At 51.0% G+C, this 17,611-nt stretch overlaps 1 protein-coding gene across 8 annotated transcripts; it reads right to left on the reverse strand.

The window, feature by feature from the left end:
* Positions 1-1,345: 1,345 nt before the first annotated feature.
* Positions 1,346-17,403, reverse strand: CAPG (capping actin protein, gelsolin like). Of its 8 annotated transcripts, none has more exons than XM_045054498.1 (10): positions 17,379-17,403; positions 7,138-7,173; positions 6,788-6,960; positions 6,538-6,692; positions 6,164-6,331; positions 4,826-4,975; positions 4,414-4,506; positions 3,834-3,966; positions 2,081-2,169; positions 1,346-1,524 (listed from the first exon to the last, which is right to left on the reverse strand). In XM_045054498.1, exons 2-10 carry the CDS (start codon positions 7,158-7,160, stop codon positions 1,459-1,461), a joined length of 1,050 nt encoding a protein of 349 aa, XP_044910433.1. In that variant the 5' UTR covers positions 7,161-7,173; positions 17,379-17,403; the 3' UTR covers positions 1,346-1,458. The 8 variants fall into 8 exon arrangements, with proteins under 8 accessions (XP_044910433.1, XP_006930312.1, XP_006930314.1 ...); XM_006930250.4 differs by lacking the exon at positions 17,379-17,403 and adding an exon at positions 16,282-16,397; XM_006930252.4 differs by lacking the exon at positions 17,379-17,403 and adding an exon at positions 16,048-16,154.
* Between the last annotated feature and the right edge of the window lie 208 nt (positions 17,404-17,611).

Consider the following 17,611-nt stretch of genomic DNA (forward strand, 5'->3'; position numbering starts at 1 on the left):
TCCCTTCCTGCAGATTCCTTCCCCTGGCTCTCAGACCGGAAGCCTAACTCAGCCTACCCGATGGTGAATGCCCAGGCTGCAGCGTGCTCAGGGAGCAGTCCGCATGGGCCTCTAGCTGAAGGGGAGGCAGTCCTTTCTAATCAAGTCACTCCCCGTGTAATGCTCTCCAGGGCACTCAGCTTCAGACCTTGGGACATTACCAACAACACAGTCCAGGGATTAAGTTGTGGTTCTGTTGGGGAAGGGCGAGGGGAGGCCGAAACACTGAAAGTGGATGCAAAAATCTTAACCTGTGCTTTTTTCTTGGGAAGGGCCTACCTAGACCTTCCATGGGAGACAGAATGCTTCACCACCCTAAAAATGTCGGAGCCATGGATTTGGTGCAGCCCTCACTCTCTCCTTTGCAAATCATCCCTGCACATGCTGTCTGTATAGGCTGACAGCTCCACCGAGGGCAGGCTGGGGGTGCTATGCAGGGGAGGTGATTTTTCTGTGCTGCTTTGCACGAAATCAACAAGATGAACTTGGTCAGAATTTGGGATGGAAGAATCCAGCAGGTCAGAGCTCAGAAGCCACAGAGCCCTTGGAGCCCAGGGGTGAGGGCAGGTCAGGATAGTCACAGCCCTGCCTGGCCTCATTAACTCGAGTCCAGGCTTACCCATCGTGCTCTTTCCCACCCTAGATCCTGCCCCCCAGGGTGGGGCCACATTGGGTGACTGTGTTCTCCTCCTATTTAGCTGTCTAGGCTCTTTGATATTCCAGCCATCACACCATTGCACAAGAGAATGAACTAAGGTCTGTCTTTTCCTAGACAAGGAAAAGCAACTTGCCCAGGATGAAATAGAGGCAGCGTGTAAACCAGAACCCGTGACTCCACACTAGTGTGGGCTCTCCCCCAGCCCTACAGGGGCCCTGTGCTCATTGGCCTAACATGATACGACGTGCCTATGAGGTGACAGGCCAGACTTCTGCACAGCAGTGAGAAGCAAGCCTCTTGATCGGCAAGCGTGTCGTTTGGAAGCCGCCTCACCATGGTTAATTACAGGAGCTGAGGAAAGACTGGCTTGAAGAGAAATGTATCCCGAGCCCGTTGCCACAACCTTGTCCCAGCGGGGAATGCGTGACTGAACTGAACCCCTGGCTGAAAGCTATCCTGAGGCCTGGTGCTGGGCCGCTTCCCTACTGGGTTCACAGCACTACCTGCCCAGAGGGAATCCTGGCCCCTCTGCCTCAATCATGCAAAGTCAGTGGGGGGATCATCACTGGGTCGGTCCTCCTCTGCCCCAGTGTGTGGGTAAGCCCTGGTGGACGGGTGGGGAGTGAGAATTAGCTGAGAGCAGAGAGCTGGGGAGGCACTTGTCTCCTTTATTGAACGTCCTCAGGGGCACCTCAGCACTGACCAGGCAGCCAGAGTAGGAGAAAGCGGGCAGGAGGCCGGGGGCAGGGAGATGCCCACTCTCATTTCCAGTCTTTGAAGAATTGCTTGAAGATGGGACTCTCGCGGCCCTGGGGCAGAATCTCCACCTGCAGGAAGAACAGGGGAGAAGGATAGCCCACGAGGTTCCACCCCGGCCTCCACCAGGCAAGGCCAAAGCCACGGAGGAGGGTGCTGGGCCCCAGCCCTGAGTCCACACGGCTCTCCAGGCCAGGAATGCTTCTCCAGGTAAGCCAAGAGATGAGAAAGAAGATTATGGGGACATGAGCTGAGAAAACATCGCCTCAAGAACTCGTGTGTGCAGTTCGATAGACGCACTAGTCACAGATGAGCCTTCGGAAAGACTCATGGAGTCCTACTGCTGGTGCAACAAGGGGTGTACGGGCCAGGGACAATGGCCCAGAGGAGACACACAAGCTCTGCAAAGGCACACCCGCTCTCTGGGCTGCCAGGGAGGGGCTGCCCAGCATCCTCTTGCTTTTAAATGTTGAAGGATTAAGAGGGGCTTTCCCACTGGATGGTAGGGAGGCCAGACTGCTCCTGACTGTGCTCGAGGATTTCCTGCCCTCTTCCCCCAGTCTTTGGGGCAAGAGGCCACGAGAAGAGTCCCAGGAGGGGGAGTTGGGGCACAAGGCGCCTCCTCACCTGAGTGTTGGGGGCATAGCGCATGCGAGAGATGAAGTCCTCCGCCACCTGGAGAGCTGCCTGCCGCTCCTTCTCGTTAGCTTTTCGCCCTGGATCAATAGGAAGGGGATTTTTTGTTTTTAAGAGCAGGGATTCTCTCTAGTTCACATCCCATTTTCTCAAGGAAATTTAAAGGGAGGTCCATAGAACAGCCGGCCACTTTTTAAATAAACGGACCAGGAGGGTTGCAAGACCCTGAGGAGGTCTTTGGAGCTGTGAGGTCAACCTCTTGAGACTTTTCTCAACCCAGCAGCTCCAAGTGATATGAAAGCTGCTCTTTCCGCCTCCTCTAATCAAAACCTTCTGCTCGGACCGAGGGCCCACGGATATTCAGAGAGAGCGCTAGTGTTCCCGTGGCATGAGACCCTAAATCTAGAGCCCCGCCCCAGGACACCTCACCTCTGGAGCCTATCAACTGTACCGCTGACAAGTATCAACAAGCATCAAGCCTTTTGTGTAAAACTAAATAGGACAAAAGGGTGTGATTTATTAGTCTTCCTCCCACAATGCCAGATAGCTGACCTCAGCCTAATGGGTACGTAGGCCATTAGGTAGGCCACCAAAGACCTTATAAAAAGGAAGAGCATCCAGTTATCCATTTCTTCCTGTGGGCAGTTCCTTTAATGCAAGCTATACTCCAGCTTAAGGCAAAGTACTTCTCTTCTTGGCTCCCAGCGTTCTTGTTTGTTTTCTTCTCCGGTTTCTCTTTCCAGAATGGTTCGGTTCTTTGCTTGGGGTTAAATTCCCTTCCGTGGGTATCTGGGAACCTCTCATGCCTGGAACTGGTCCCATGGGAAAGGGACCCCGTGGCAGCCCCAGTGCACAATCTCCACCCATCCCCGCCCAACTCGTAGAAAGCCGCCATGCTGTCGGCCGCTCTGGCCCTTCCCCGAAGGGGAACACCTTATCATTCCTCATCTTCCTTGGATGACCTTATCCTTGGAACTATCCTTGGAACACCTTATCCTTCCTCATCTTCCTTCCTAGGGCTGGGGGTTTCTCTTGGCTTTGGTTGTCCCCACAAATATCTATTGAGCAAATGCTATTTAGTCATGACACTAGAGATGATACGGTTCCTGCTTTCGGGAAACGTATAATCTGGTCAGGGAGGTAAGACACGCTCAAGAAAAGGCAAGCATGGAGAAGTAAAGAGGCCCCCAGGGTCACTCAGAGGCTCCGAGTTTTGTTCCAACATTTTCAGAGTTAAACCAAGTGGACAAGTTTACACACAACAGTGTTTCTATCCCCAGCCAATACAATCTCTTGGAAAAACAAGTTCCACGAGTTCATTTCCCAGTGCATAAAGTGGGATTTCATTTACCTAAAATCTCTCTGTCGCACCCCATGGGCAGAATGGCAAGATTGGGATCCCAGCAGCCCTCAAGGGCCTAGGAGTGTTCTAGAACAGTGGTCCTCAAAATGTGCTCCTGGACCAGCAGAAAGGCCTGGGAATCGGTTAGATATCCAAACTCGGGGGGGTGGAGGCGGGTAGCCATCTGTTTTAAGAGGCCCTCCAGTGATTCTAAAGCATGCTTGAGTTTCAGAACCATTGCCTGGAATTTAGGGGGGCCGAGAACAGCACAGAGAAAGCCCTCAGGGCCTCCCTGGGGCTGGTTTTGAAAGCAGTCAGGCAGGCCGAGCTCTCCGACGGGAAGCGTGCCCAGCTCAGAGCAGCTGCGGCGGTGTTGGGCTAGCATGGAGAAGCCACACGTACCCTTCCAAATGTAGATCTTGCCACAGAGCCCATTGTCCAGCACGAAGCAGTCATCAGACAGCAGCAGCTCAAGGGCAAAGGGACTGGAGTCGGCCACCTTGGTCAGGTTCATCTGTCCAGTGGCGTCGGAGACCTGGGGGAGGATGGGCAGTGCCAGATCCCCCCCCCTGCTCCCAACACACAGCCCTAAGCTCCACCCCTGCACCATGGCCCCAGCCTGAGGACTCGGGGCAGATAGCACTGACGGGCAAATCGTAGGCACCCCACCCCTCACATCACCCTCAATCACTGTAGCACCGAGGCCCTGCCTCCACTTAGGTGGATTCCAAATTACAAATGGATGCAAAGAATCCGAAAAAGTAAAGCTCAGCTTTGGCTTCACACCTCCTTCTCCAACAATGGGCCACAAGTGAAGTGGCTTTTATCTCCTCAGGAGGGCCGGACATCTGTCCATTTCCCATCCTCACCTCACACCAAGCCCTGAATAAACCACCATGCTGCCCGGCTCAACGTTCCCAGGGCTTTCTCTTCTCCCTTCAGCAGCCCCTGCCTGGGCACAGCACAGGCCCACAGTGCCCACCTTATACAGAGCCGCGGCCTGGGCGTTTGTCCGGTCAGCTGTCAGGTCTTCCTCAGGGTTCCCCTCCTTCAGAGCAGGCTTGGGGCCCAGGACCTACAGGGGCCAGGGCAGGCCAGGTTTCCAGGGATTCCTGGGCACCTGCCCCAAACCTTCCCAACCCATCATGCCCAAGGCCACCACCTCTGGCAGGGGACTAACTGCATCCTGCACAAGAGCACCCGGCAGAGGTGAGTGAGGCCACTGGTCCATCCACCCAGAGGGATACTTTACTCTGAGTCACACGAGGGCACCCAGTGAGCTAGCCACAGCCCTAAGCAGTACCCCAGACCGCCCACTCCTACCCCTGCCATCCTCTACTGACCACCCTCCTCACCCCAGCTTCTCCCGGCTGCCCACCCTAATGTCCCCCGACCTGGATCATCTCAGCAGGCTCTTCCCCATCAGTGACAATCTCCACCTGGGCCTTGCCCTGTCGCTCACTGTCCCTGATGGCCAGGGCCAGGTCTCGTGCCTTATTGCGCTCCAGGATGTTGGATTTTCCACCACACCAGGCGAAGATGTTCTGGAGGGAAGTACAGAGGCTCAGCTGCTTGCATCCATCCTGTTGACTGGATGGGGGGGGGGGGGGGCTGGGGGGGGAGTGGTTCCTGATGAACTGGCCCCTGAAGCGACACTCTTGGCAAGAGTAATTCTCCACCCAGCCCCCATCTCCTTCCTGATTTATGTTTCTCCACATTGCTTATCCGCATATACTTAAAGGTCTTTATCTTGTTTGTAATCTAGCTCCCCTGGCTAGAAAGTAAGCTTCATTAGGGCATGGGTGTTTTGTTTTGTTTTGCTTTGCTTTGTTCACTGCTGCATGCCCAGCACTAAAACAGAGACTGGCATGTATTTAGGCAGAAAATAAGTATTGAATGAACGAATGAATGAATGAGTGAATGGGTCAATGCCATCTTTGAGCCCAGTGTCTCACACTGCTACCTGCACGCTGCTGAGCTGGTCCCCTCCCTCTAGCTCACTGCTGCCGACACTCCTAACCGCTTCTGGGTTGGCTTCCTGCCTCAAACCTTCAGCACAAGATGTGGTCCAGACTCCTCAGACAGTCTCCTGACCTATGTCTCAGGCAACTTAACAATTTTTGCTCCCATTGCTCCTGTCCCCACTCAGGGTCCCAGTCAAGCTAGACCCTTCCCTGGTGTCAGCATGCCTGCACCTTCCCCCACCTCAATGCCTCAGCTCACCTGTCCTTTCACCTCGAAAGGTATTTCCCCCTCCGTAAAGGTCTAGTCAAATGGCACCTTCCTGGGACAAGGGCTTCAGCTCAAGCTAGAGGGATGTCTCCCTGCCCCAAACTCCCTCAGCACATGCCCCTGCCTCTCTTACAGCCCTCATCACATCCTACCGTACATTACAGCAAGTGACAAGCCTGTCTTGGCAGCCTCCCAAGGGCAGACAATTTGTAGTGCCCACGCTGGCTCAGGGTGGGCATCACAGACTCACTGAGTGAACAACATTAACGAATGGTGGGGCTGGCAGCTAACTCAGAACTACAAAGGCTCCACGAGAAGAAGAGAGTAGCTTCCAGTGTTAGACACTATGGCTGGATGGCAGAGGGAAGTTTCTGTCCTTTGGAATATAAGATGTTTGCTAATGGCCGGAGCGGCTGCTCCCCTTCTCCCCGGCCTCCTGGTCCCTGCCCCCTTATGACACCGGTGCCGATACAGCGCTCAGCCCCGCCCCGCCTGCCCACCTGGCCCAAGTCCAGGATGAAGCAGTCCCCGGTGTTGAAGCTGTCCCAGCTCAGCGGCCGCTCGGTGGCACGGATGTTCTTCTTCCCCTTCACCTGGTACAGTTTCTTGATGGCAGCTGGAGTGGCCCCCGGAGAGGTCTTGTGAAACGCTGACTCCACTCCACCTTCCTGCAGCCCAGACGGGACGACCTGAGAGCACTGACAGGAGGCCCGCAGCCCGCCGCACCCACTCCCGGCAGGAGATGGGCAGATAGGTGGGGGAGGACCCAGGCCAGAGGGCACCTGGGCCTTTTTTGCAGGGTGAGAACCGGCTGGAAGGAGGAGGGGCTCTGAGAGGAGCCACAGGGTAAGGGTGCTGGGAGGCGGGCTCTGACCTGGTACTTGAGGCCACGCGGGAAGTAGCTCATGAAGAGGTCGGACTCGTTGCCCTGCACCTCTCGGTGCTGCACGGGTCGCTCCCCGAGCAGGGTGTTGAGATGCACGGCTAGCACGGCACAGGCCCCCTGCTCATCCCGGGATGACTGCTGGCCTGGGGTGGGTGGGAAGTGGCAGAGCCAGGCCCATGAGACCCATGCCCGACTCCAGGCCAGGCCACACCCCCAACTCGTCCCCCAGCCCCCTTACCTATCCACAGGTGCAGGTGGGAGAGCTCCTCCGGGCCGTTGTGCAGCACTAGGTAGGAGTCCCCCGAGAAGAAGATGCCCTGATTCTCACGTGCCACCGGCACTGGCTTCAGCTTCTCCACCCGCCATACGTGCAGGCCGGGATCCTGCACCGAGGCTGGGAACGGAGAGCCGCTGCAGGAGGGAAGAGGGTTGGCAGTGCTGGCCAGGGCCCATGAGGAGTGGACCCAAGCAGAGAGAGCTGGGCAGACCTGGGTGGGCCAAGGGGCTGTGGTGTGGGGGTGAGGGGAGCTGTGAGGAGCCCTTGGGGGCGAAGCAGGGGAGCGATGAGAGGGGAGGGGCACAGCCTACCTCTGGGGGAGGTGCGTATACATGCTGTTTCCGGTTCTGAAAAGACAGAAGAAGCCATTATGATTACAAATGTTATGACAACCACCCTTCACATTGGTCTGGGGGGGGGGGCATTCCAGGTGTCACATACAATCATATACATTAACTACTTCATCTCCAATAGCACAAGAGGAGATTACCCTGGCTCCATTATGCAGGCAAAGAAACTGAGGCTTAGAAAGTCTGAAGTTCAAAGTCACAAAGCTTATGAATGGCTAATGAAAACTAGGTCTCTGGGGCACCCGGGTGGCTCAGTCAGTTGAGCATCTGACTCTTGATTTCAGCTCAGGTCAAGATCCCAAGGTCATGGGATCGAGCCCTGAGTCGAGCTCTGCATGGAGCGTGGAGCCTGCTTGGGAGTCTGTCTCTCTCTCTCTCTCTCTTCCTCTGCCCTGCTCCCCTGCTCACGCACTCACGCTCTCTTTCTCTCTGTCTTTAAAAAACGAAAACAAAAAACTAGGTCTCTGACTCCTGGGCCAACTGGCCAGTGTCTTCCCCTTGCTGTGACCTCTCAGCCATGCCTCTCTTCTGCTTCCAGCCCCTAACTCTGGGTGTTGCATGAGGTGACATACGGCTCTCTAAGCAATAACCGCTTATATTAGAAAAGTCTAAAATCAATAACTTAAGTTATAGAAACACCATAGAAACACCAAAGAAGGAAAAGCAAATTAAACACAAAATAATCAGAAGACAGTAAGTAATAAAAGTAAGAGCAGAAATTAATAGAAATAAAAAAGAGAGAAAGTCAATGAAGCTGGTTTTTGGGAAAAAAAATCAATAATATTGATCAACCTTTAGACAAATTAGGAAGATGACACAAATTTACAATTTGTAAATAAGAGAGGTAACTCACTGCAGATTCTACAAATATTAAAAGGATAAAGAGAATATTATAAAAACTTATGCCAATATATTCAACAACATACATGAAATGGGCAAATTCCTTAAAGGATACAAATTATGAAAGTTCACTCATGAAAAAATAGATGACCTGAATAGTTCTAATATATATTAAAGAAGTTGCATTTGTACTCAAGCCACCTGTCCCCACACCCCCCAATTCCAGTCCTGGTACATTCTACCAAAAATTTAAGGAAGACATAATACCAATTCTACACAAACTTTTGCAGAAAATAGGAGAGAATACTTCCCAGTTCATCCTATGCCACCAACATTAACCTGATATAACAAACCAGATAAATATGTTATAAAAGAAAAGACTAGACCAATGTCCTTCATCAACATAGACATAAAAAATACTAACAAAATACGGGGCACCTGGGTGGCTCAGTCGGTTGAGCAGCCAACTTCAGCTCAGGTCATGATCTCACCATTTGTGAGTTCAAGTCCCACGTTGGGCTCTGTGCTGACAGCTCAGAGCCTGGATCCTGCTTGGGATTCTTTCTCCTGCTCTCTTGCCCCTCCCCCACTCACGCTCTGTCTCTCAATACTGAATAAAAGTTAAAAAAAAATTTTTTTTAATATATTAACAAAATTTTAGCATATGGGGGCACCTGGGTGGCTCAGTCTGCTTAGCAGACAACTTCGGCCCAGGTCATGATCTCAAGGTTTGTGAGTTTGGGCCCCACATCAGGCTCTGTGCTAACAGCTCAGAGCTTCGAGGCTGCTTCAGATTCTGTGTCTCCCTCTCTCTCTGCCCCTCCCCCACTCTCTCTCTCTCTTTCTCTCTCTCTCTCTGAAAAATAAACATTAAAAAAACTTACAAAAAATTTTTTAGCATATGCAAATCGATAATATATAAAAAGTATAAGTCACCATGATTAAATGGGGTTTATCCCCAGAATGCAAAGTTGGCTTAACATCTGAAAATCAACGGTGCCTGAGTGGCTCAGTCAGTTAAGCATCCAACCTTGGCTGGGGTCATGATCTCCTGGTTCAAGAGTGCGAGCTGCACACACCCCCCCCCATCACCCCCGTCAGGCTCTGCACTGGTGCTGAGCCTGCTTGGGATTCTCTCCCTTCCTCTCTCTCTCTCCCCTTTCCCCACATTCTCTCTCTCTCTCAAAATAAATACATAAACTTAAAAAAAGTTTTGTTTAAAAGTTTAAAAAATAAAAAATAATAAAATTAAATACAATTTTTAAAAATCTGAAAATCAATATAATTCACCTTATTAATTATATATATATGAAAAAAAAACCTCTCTAAAAACCTGATATACAAAGGAAGCCATTTTAGATTTCTCTCTTTTTTTTATGCCTATTTGTTTATTTTGAAAGAGAGAAAGAAGGCAAGCAGGGGAGGGTCAGAGAGAGGGAGAGAGAGAATCCCAAGCAGGCTCTACACTCAGCACAGAGCCAGCCACAGGGCTCGAACCCATGAAACCATGAAATCATGACCTGAGCCAAAAACAAGTCAGATACTTACTTAACTGACTCAGCCACCCGGTGAGCCCCAGAACCATGAGTTTTAATGTTAAGGAATGCAGGAAGTAGGAGAATTGATTGATATCATAAGGGCAAGATGGCTTCCTTTATTTTTTTTTATTTTTTGATGTTTATTTTTGAGAGAGAGAGAGAGAGAGAGAGAGACAGAGTGTCAGCAGGAGAGGGGCAGAGAGAGAGGGAGACACAGAATCTGAAGCAGGCTCCAGGCTCTGAGCTGTCAGCACAGAGCCGGACACAGGGCTCAAACCCACAGACCACAAGATCATGACCTGAGCTAAAGTCAGACGCCTAAACAACTGAGCCACCCAGGTGCCCCAAGATGGTTTCCTTTAGGCTACTCATTTATAAGGCAGGTGTACAGTGTATGGGTGAGCCATAAATCAGACCTTTGGGTTTTGTTTTGGTTTTTTGTTTACTTTTCTTTTTTAATTTCAAATTTCTATTTAAATGCTAGTTAGTTACCATATGGTAAAATTGACTTCAGGAGTAGAATTTAGTGATTCATTACTTACAAAGAACACCCAATGCTCATCACAAGTACCCTCCTTAATACCCATCACCCATTTATACCATCCCTCTGCCCCACCTCCCCTCCAGCAACCCTGAGTTTGTTCTCTATAGTTAAGAGTCTCTTAGGGTTTGCTGCTCTCCCTCTCTTCCCCTTCCCCTATGATCATCTGTTTTGTTTATTAAATTTCACATATGAGTGAAATCATACAATATTTGTCTTTCTCTGACTTATTTCACTTACAGGTTTTTGGTTTAAACAAAGTTTACGTACAGTCATGCTGACTTAGAAATCTGGGGGCATCTGGGTGGCTGAGTCGGTCACTCAACCGGCTGACTCACTTGGGATTCTGTGTCTCCCTCTCTCTCTGACCCTCCCCCACTCACTGTCTCTGTCTCTCCCAAAATAAACTTAAAAAAAGTAATTACCTGAAAAAAAACCTCATGGTTCCTGCCTATATGTTAATCTCTAATCTCTTGAGCTTTTGCAAGATATAGAAAAGTATATAATCCTGTAAAAACTGTTCATTCTCTGGAGCACTTTCTTCCCTGTGAAGAGTATCTCCAGGGTAGCTGTCCAGCTGTCCTAACTTGAGCTGAAATAAAACTCTCTTTCTTTCTTTTAGAGATTCTAAAAGGTTTGTTCATTTTGTATTGACAATATGTACATGTATATATGTATGTATATGTATATACATATGTATGTATATATATGTATGTTGCATTGACAATATATACGTGTGTGTGCATGTATATAACCATCTCAATAGATTCAGAAAAAGCATTTACTAAAATTTGACATCAATTCCTGACTAAAGAACCAAAACCGGGGCACCTGGGTGGCTCAGTCAGTTAAGCCTCCAACTTCAGCTCAAGTCATGATCTCACAGTTTGTGAGTTTGAGCCCCGCGTTGGGCTCTGTGCTGACAGCTCAGAGCCTGGAGCCTGCTTCGGATTCTGTGTCTCCTACTCTCTCTCTCCCCCTCCTCAACTCGTGCTCTGTCTCTTTCTCTCTCTCTCTCAGAAGTAAATAAACATTTGAAAAAATTTTTTTAAAAGCTGTTGGAAGCAGTACAAAGGCCAAAAACATATTTAAAAAAACAAAACAAAACAAAACAAAAAAACTTTCACCAAACTAGGAATAAAAAGGAACTTCCTCAACCTGATAAAAGGCACCTACCAAAAACAAACACAGAAACACAAAATCTTTCTAGAGTTAACACTTAGTTCCTTCCCTAATTCTCAACTCTCCCTGGGGAATCCCACCCATTCCCAGGCATCAACTCTCACTTCTGTATGCCCAGCTTCCCCTCAAATGCTTCTCTGCAAGGGCCAAGTGCAGGCCATGCCAAGATGGGCCACTTTGGTATGAACATTATTTTTGAGTTAAAAGCAACCAAAACCCAACCAATTCAGGAAAAGTGGTTTATCTCTCCCTTATCTGCCTGCTTACACCAGGAAGAGAGCCTTTAACAGATTTTTCTTGACCTAAGAAACTTACCTACATCATAGGGTGACCTTGGTTTTCCAAGCATCTCCCTTCACCTTCCTGCTAATGGTCTTTCTCCCCTTTGTATCCTTAAACTCTACCCCTCTCCTTAGTTCCTCAGTCTTGTTGCTCCCCTGTGTTTGGAATTTCCATGTCTGTGTGGATTCCCCATATGTACACTATTAAATTTGATTTTCTCCTGTTAATCTGTCTCATGTCAATATGATTCTAAGTCCAGCTAGAAGGACCTTGAGGGGCAGAGGAAATTTTTCTTCCCCAACCCCTAAACATCATGTTTCTTCTATAGGTTCAATGAGAGCAACCTTTTTTTGGACAGCTTACCCAGGAAAAAAGAATGGTAAAGGCAAACACTTAAAAAATATATATTTTTTAATTCGGCAAATGCAGTAACTTCAGCTCCACTCACTATCTCTTTCCTATATTCCCATTACTAGAGAGTTTCTTTTTCTTTTTTCTTTTTTTTTGGCTTAAAATGCACAGCCCACGGGCACCTGGGTGGCTCAGTCGGTTGAGCGTCCGACTTCGGCTCAGGTCATGATCTCGCAGTCCGTGAGTTCGAGCCCCGCATGGGGCTCTGTGCTGACGGCTCAGAGCCTGGAGCCTGCTTCGGATTCTGTGTCTCCCTCTCTCTCTGCCCCTCCCCCGCTCATGCTCTGTCTCTCTCTGTCAAAAATAAATAAAACATTAAAAACAAATTAAAATGCACAGCCCACACTACCAACCACTGCAACACAATTCACACTGTGCACGTGAACAGCACTTTGGTAAGGTGAGCCTCTGTGACACAGGGTAAGGGCCTGGGGGATTTCAAGGTGAGGAGGCAAACTGGCACCATAGGGAGATTCTTAGGGCCTAAGGAAGTGGGAAGAGCCAAGAGCCCTCTTTAGAGGGGGTTGAGTCTGAGTGGAAAACAGAACAGAAACAGGAGCAGTGGTAATGGATGTAAGATGCCAGGTGAATCATGACTTCTTTTCCATTCCTAACTAACAACATTGCTGGAGGCGTTTTTTCAGAACCACACTTTCCCAAAGCAGAAGGCAGTGAGGGGGTAGGTAGTTTGCGGGAGGGAACCCTTAATGTTTCTCCATTCACAGGTCACATGCCATGCCCACATCCCCTACAGCAGGCTGCTTAGCCTGTGACTCAGGTCCGAAGCAGGGGAAGCGGCTGCCCTACCCCCCACGCACCACGCCCCAGCCAGTGGAGACAGCTGGGGAACAGAGATGGTGTGACAGACAAGACAAGAGGGTCAACTGTTAGCTTTACTATTTTTCCTTCTGTGCTATCGATCTGAGAGCTCGGGCCATAACTCAAAAGCAGGTAGCCCATGGGCGGGACTACAGGCCTCCCAGAGCCACTGCAGGGTTTTGACGAAAGGGGCTTGGCCGCCTGCTTCTTCATCACCCTGGCAGCCTGTTCAAGTTACCCTGGGATCCTATAAAAACACAGATGCTCCAGTTCCAGGCCTGGAGATTTTGATTCCACAGGTGTGGAGAGGGGCGTGTGCATCTGCATTTTGAACATATGTTCCAGGTGATTCTGTGCTGCCAGTTAACTGTCCAGAAAGGCATCTCACCCCTGCCCGTATGTTAGAATCATCAAGCTCAAAAAAATCCCAATGTCCGGGCCACACACCAGACAAGTTAAAATCAGACTCTCTGGGATGCAGCCTGGACATCGTGTTTGAGAAGTCCCAGGTGACTCACTCAGGGCTGAAACTCCTGCTGTCCCATCGGATCCCTGCCCCCCCTGGCTCCGGGCTCTCCCAGGTAAGGGCCCCCTGACACGAGGCCTTCTCACTCCTCTCCCTTCCAGCCGCTCTGCCCAAGGCCACAGCTCCTTGAGTTTTCTCAGTAGCACATCCACCCCTCGTCCATCAACGCCACACCACCCTCCAGGCCCATACCCAACCCCAGCTGTCCAAAGAGCCTTCCAGGACATTCGGTAGCCTCAGCCTTCTGGGACTTCTCCCAGCAGCCCCCTCACTCAGGAGCGTGTACTTCAGTCTCTGTCTGCAGGTGTCTTATAGCTTCACGCCTCAGCCAGAGCAGCAGACTTGCCTGACCCTCCTGCATTCCTCAAGTGGCCCACGACAGGGTCTATTCAATTCCACACAAAGTCTACCCTGGGAACATGGCACTGGGCAGAATGAGGGTGGTGAGGATGGTAGGGGCACAGAAATGAGGAAGAACCATCCGTGTCTCATGGTCTGACTGGAGGGGGCAGGCAAGGAGGGAGCCGTCACACCCAGCGGGGCCACAGACAAACTTTCTCTAGGTGGAGAATGTCACAGAATCACAGATGTCAGCATCAGAAGGAGCCTAAATGCTCTGCATCCGCCTCCCAACACATGCCCATACACACACAGTGCAAGAATCCCTTCTATGGCATCCCTCACCATCCTCCTCTTGAACACTTCTGGTGATGGGGAACTCACCACCTCACAAGGCAGCCTCCTCCATATATACCTTTTAGGTTAAAACCTTTGCTTCCTCCCACTTTGCCGTAGTGCACTAAGTTATAGATCTGCCAGCCTCCCCCACTAGACTATAAAGGCCTTTTGGGCAGAGACGGTATTTTGCCTCTCTAGCTGGAAGCTGAAGGGGAGTAAAATATACCACCCCAAAATAAGCCTCTTTGGCCTGATGATTATATCTTAAACTGGCTAGTTTTCTTTCTTTCTTTCTTTTTCTTTTAAAATGACTATTTTTAAGAAGCTGCAGATACAGGTGAAGTTCTGAAAACCAAGTAAAAGTTGCCCTATGTAGGAGATGTTTACATTTATAAGGAAATCTCCATAGGTGAGGGTATCTCCCCGCTAGATCAGGGAGGCCCTGGTGGCCAGCCCTCACTGGCCTAAGAGGGTCCCAGCCAACAAGTCCCAGGGGCCGACTTTCCCTCACCCACCTTGCCACTTTCACCTTTCCGCAGCTCTCCTTCCTCCCGCTTCTGCTTTTCAGGCTCCAGTGCCTCCCTGCCCGCCCCACCCAGCTTCTCTTTTATCAAAGGAGAAAGCAGCCATGTAAACCTGCATAACAGTCTTGCCCTTGTTTACCACGCCCGCCCTTCCCGGTAACCTCCCGTAACAGACCCCCAGCATCTCTTGTCTTTAGCAGAGATGGTTATTTAAGGTGATGGCTTCATTTCAGGGAGTTTTCCTGGGTCTCTCCCAAGTATTCAAGAGGTATATACATTATTAAACTTTTGGTTTTCTCCTATTAATCTGTCTTATATCAATTCAACAGACTGGCCAAACTCCTTAGACGGGAAGAAGGGAAAACTTTCCCACCGCTGCAAGCCCCACCCTGTGCCTAGCACCCTGCAGGCGCTCGGAGGGTGCGTCAGAGGCACAGGACCTGTGGGGGCTCACTAGAGCAGCTGGAGCCAGAGAGAGAGAAAGAGAGAGAGAGAGATTTCACACGCTGGGGCAGGCTGCAGCCCTGGAGGCAGAAAGCAGAGGCTGGGGAATCCAGTGAGACTGTCAAGGGGCCAGGGGTTGGGCAGGATGCACACGGAGCATCCACCACCCGGACTTAGGAAGGGACTTGCCTTTGAGGACACCCTGGGGGACTTGCGAGGGCGAGGTGTCAACGTCATGCGTACTTTTAAGGCAATGCTTGACAACTGTCAGAGCAATAGCAGTCCTCCGGTGCTCTCTCTGCCCTCCTCAGACGCTGACTCTGTTGACCGCTACAGGTCCCTTCACCTCACAGTCCATTTGCCCCTAGTTATAAAATGAAACAGCCCCTACCCCTCTCCCCAAGAGAGGGTAGAAGGGTGAGTGTCAACTCTAGAAACGGCAACAAGTCTTTCCAGCCTGGGATGGGGGCATTCAGGAAAGGAGCTGGGTCCAGAGGCCTCGCCTGGGGACTCCTTGGCCAGTGCTCTTTCCCCTGACACCAAGTGGGATCCCTCCTCCACCTTCCCCTCCCTTCTTCTCCCCCCCTTCCCCTACCCCAGGCCAAGGACCAGACCCCAGCAGAAGTCTTGCTGAATTTGCAAAACAGTGCGCTGTGCTACAGTTTGAATTCCTGCTGGGAAGGAAGTCCTGCTCTCCCCCTCCCCCCACCACTGCAGTCCACCAGTCTACGGTCGGGCCAGCCCCGTCTTAGGGACAGGCAGCCTCAAATCTGGCAGGAGGTCGGGCACCACCTCTCCCACCAGCCCGGACACGCCTGACCCTGGAGTTGTTTGTCTGTATCCCGAGCCCAACCCACCTTCCTCCGGGGCAGCCGTGGGGCTCCAGACAGACAATACATGTACCTGGAGCCTGGCACAAAGCTGCCAGGAAAGCGGGCTGGGGGACCAGAAGTCCTGGACAAAGCGGCTTCCAGAAATGCGAGTCTCTGTTTCCAGACCCTGGCGGCCAGCCCTCACCCCTCTAAGAGGGTCCCAGCCAGCAAGTCCCAGGGGCCCTCTCTCCCTCAGCCACCTCGCCACTTTCACCTTTCCGCAGCTCTCCTTCCTCCCTCTTCTGCTTTTCAGGCTCTTCTGCCTCCCGCCCCGCCTCACCCAGCTTCTCACTTCACGAGGTCCCCTCCCTGGCTGCCCCGCCCACATGCTCCCCGCCCCCACCCTTCTGCCCCCACCCTGCAGACCCTTGTCCCCTCCCTCGCGGGGGACAGTGCCGAGGGGCTGGCCTCTCTGCACGGAGAGCCCCGGGAAAACTACCACACTCACCAGCCTCCGGCGTTCGTGTCTGCCTGCCCCCGGCCTGTGTGGGTTAGTCACATTTCCTGGGTGGGGTCACTGCCTCTGCAGGACTTTTTCCTCCTCCCCCAGACTTGTCTTTCTCCTTGCCCAGAAAGCATCCATTTGATTTGGTTGTTTTTTTTTTTTTTTTAAGCTCACTAATGAGGGAGTGTCTGGGGTCTAGGAAACATTCTTTGCTGTGTCCTGCAGGCCAAATACCTCTCGAGTCTACCTTGGGTCGTTCTTCTTGTTCACCAGATGTTTACTGACACAGTCTGGGCACTGGGCGCTCTGAGGGTCAGACATAAAATGAAGGGTGGTTCCGGGCGCCTGGTTGGCTCACTCGGTAGAGTATGTGACTCATGATCTTGGGATTGTGAGTTCGAGCCCCACATTGAGCTTAGAGCCTACTTTAAAAAATGAAAACAAACATAAAAAGAAGGGTGGTTCTGGCTCAACCCAGGGGCATCTTGCCTACATCACATCATAGGACCCCAGAGCTAGTCTTGTCCAACTTGCTCGCACACTTTCTAAAGGAGGATACCGAGGCCCTGAGAGCACAGGTGGCTTGCACAGGGATGGGACTCAGGTCACATAGGAACAGGAAGTAGAGGCAGTGTAAGGGAAGCTTCCATTTCCTTCTGAATCCTTGTAGAGGTATGAAGCAGAGTCTGTGTGTGCCCCAGGAGAAGGTGGGCACCCAGTTAGCCACACTTGCGCTCCTCAGCCTAGGACTCTGGTCTGTCTGTCCTGGACACAGGTCTGCCCTGGCCCAGGGCTGATCCACAGGCTCATTAGAGATAAGGCTCAGGCTTTAGGGTCAAGGCCCCACCCAGGAGGCAGCAAGTCGGGCAGTGGAACTAAGTCAATCCACGTGTTAAAATTTCTGGACCAGAGCAAGATGGGACGTTTTCTTCAGAGAATGCAGACTAGCACACATCTGAGTGTCTCCACGGCCAAACTGCTGGCCTTAAAAATAGGGTAATCTGGGTTGTAATATCAGCAAGAGGCTTGTCCTCACAAGAATCAGAGACTGGGCAGATAACCTGGCAGAATGGAAAGAGTTGAAGAGTTTGGCTACTTACTGGCTGTATTTAATCTCCTGGAGCCTCACTGTGCCCAATCTGTAAAATGGGCATAAAGATAAATGCAAAGATTAATTGAGATCATAAAATTAATTAGCAAATAGATACTCAGTCAACCTAGACTTCTTTTTCTTCCCCCCAAAGAGAATTTACTAGGGGACCCCAATACATGTGCCGGGCACCCCAGGAAGTAGTCCCCCCCAACCCCCACCTCCCACCATGAACTCATGGTG

This window comes from Felis catus, chromosome A3 (genome assembly GCF_018350175.1).
Source record: "Felis catus isolate Fca126 chromosome A3, F.catus_Fca126_mat1.0, whole genome shotgun sequence".
Lineage (NCBI taxonomy): Eukaryota > Metazoa > Chordata > Mammalia > Carnivora > Felidae > Felis > Felis catus.